Source organism: Dinoponera quadriceps, unplaced genomic scaffold, assembly GCF_001313825.1.
Source record: "Dinoponera quadriceps isolate SergipeBrazil2010 unplaced genomic scaffold, ASM131382v1 C3868561, whole genome shotgun sequence".
In the NCBI taxonomy this organism is placed as follows: Eukaryota; Metazoa; Arthropoda; class Insecta; order Hymenoptera; family Formicidae; genus Dinoponera; species Dinoponera quadriceps.
The window spans coordinates 1-638 of record NW_014567776.1 but is presented as its reverse complement, the minus strand read 5'-3'; the positions used below and the strand labels follow the sequence as shown (position 1 = coordinate 638).

The 638-nt window shown below is 40.1% G+C and overlaps 1 protein-coding gene across 1 annotated transcript; it reads right to left on the bottom strand.

The window, feature by feature from the left end:
* Positions 1-30: 30 nt before the first annotated feature.
* On the bottom strand, positions 31-632 carry LOC106751493 (small subunit processome component 20 homolog; the record flags this gene model as incomplete). The annotated part of the gene is made up of 2 exons (XM_014632390.1): positions 537-632; positions 31-464 (listed from the first exon to the last, which is right to left on the bottom strand). Coding segments are annotated over exons 1-2 (501 nt in total), but the record flags the coding sequence as incomplete, so codon positions are not given.
* Positions 633-638: the final 6 nt, after the last annotated feature.

Sequence of the window (638 nt, the reverse complement as noted above, 5' to 3'; positions counted from 1 at the left end):
TGTGTGTGTGTAAAATTAATATGCTCTCACCACAGACGTTGATTTGGGAGCTTGTGTTATTTCTACATTGACAGCTCTTCTCAATTTCCTGACTAGCCAAGGAAGAGACAAATTATTATTTATTTTCCTGTTGCTTTCGTCATTTTGTTCGTTATTTCCAACATCCAATTTATTGATCGACTTGAGCATTTTCGCGATGAAGATCAAATTTTTTACAACTTGATCCGCTAACTGTTCGAATGTCATGTCAGGATGGATTTGCGCCACCAAATCCAGAGTCAAGCTCCTTAAAGTATCAACGGGCTTCGAATACATGTAACCCGTTTGCGAGTCGTCATTCTCCGGATTATTTAAAAGTTTCACGACTCTGTCGACGTCAAGAGCTGCCAAGATAAAGCCAACTAATTGTGTGGCTGCTAATCGAACCCAAACATGCGGGTGAGCCAAGAAGGACTGACCATATTCTGGAACAAAATAGAAAAGTGCAATCGTTGCTCAGCTGAAAAAAATCATTCGTTTCAGTGGAAATGACTTACCTGCGAAGGAACAAACGTAATCGTTGTATTTCTCGTCCGTGAGGAAAGATGTGCAATGTGCCGACATTTTTAGCAGCAACTGTAACACTTGAAACAAATGAT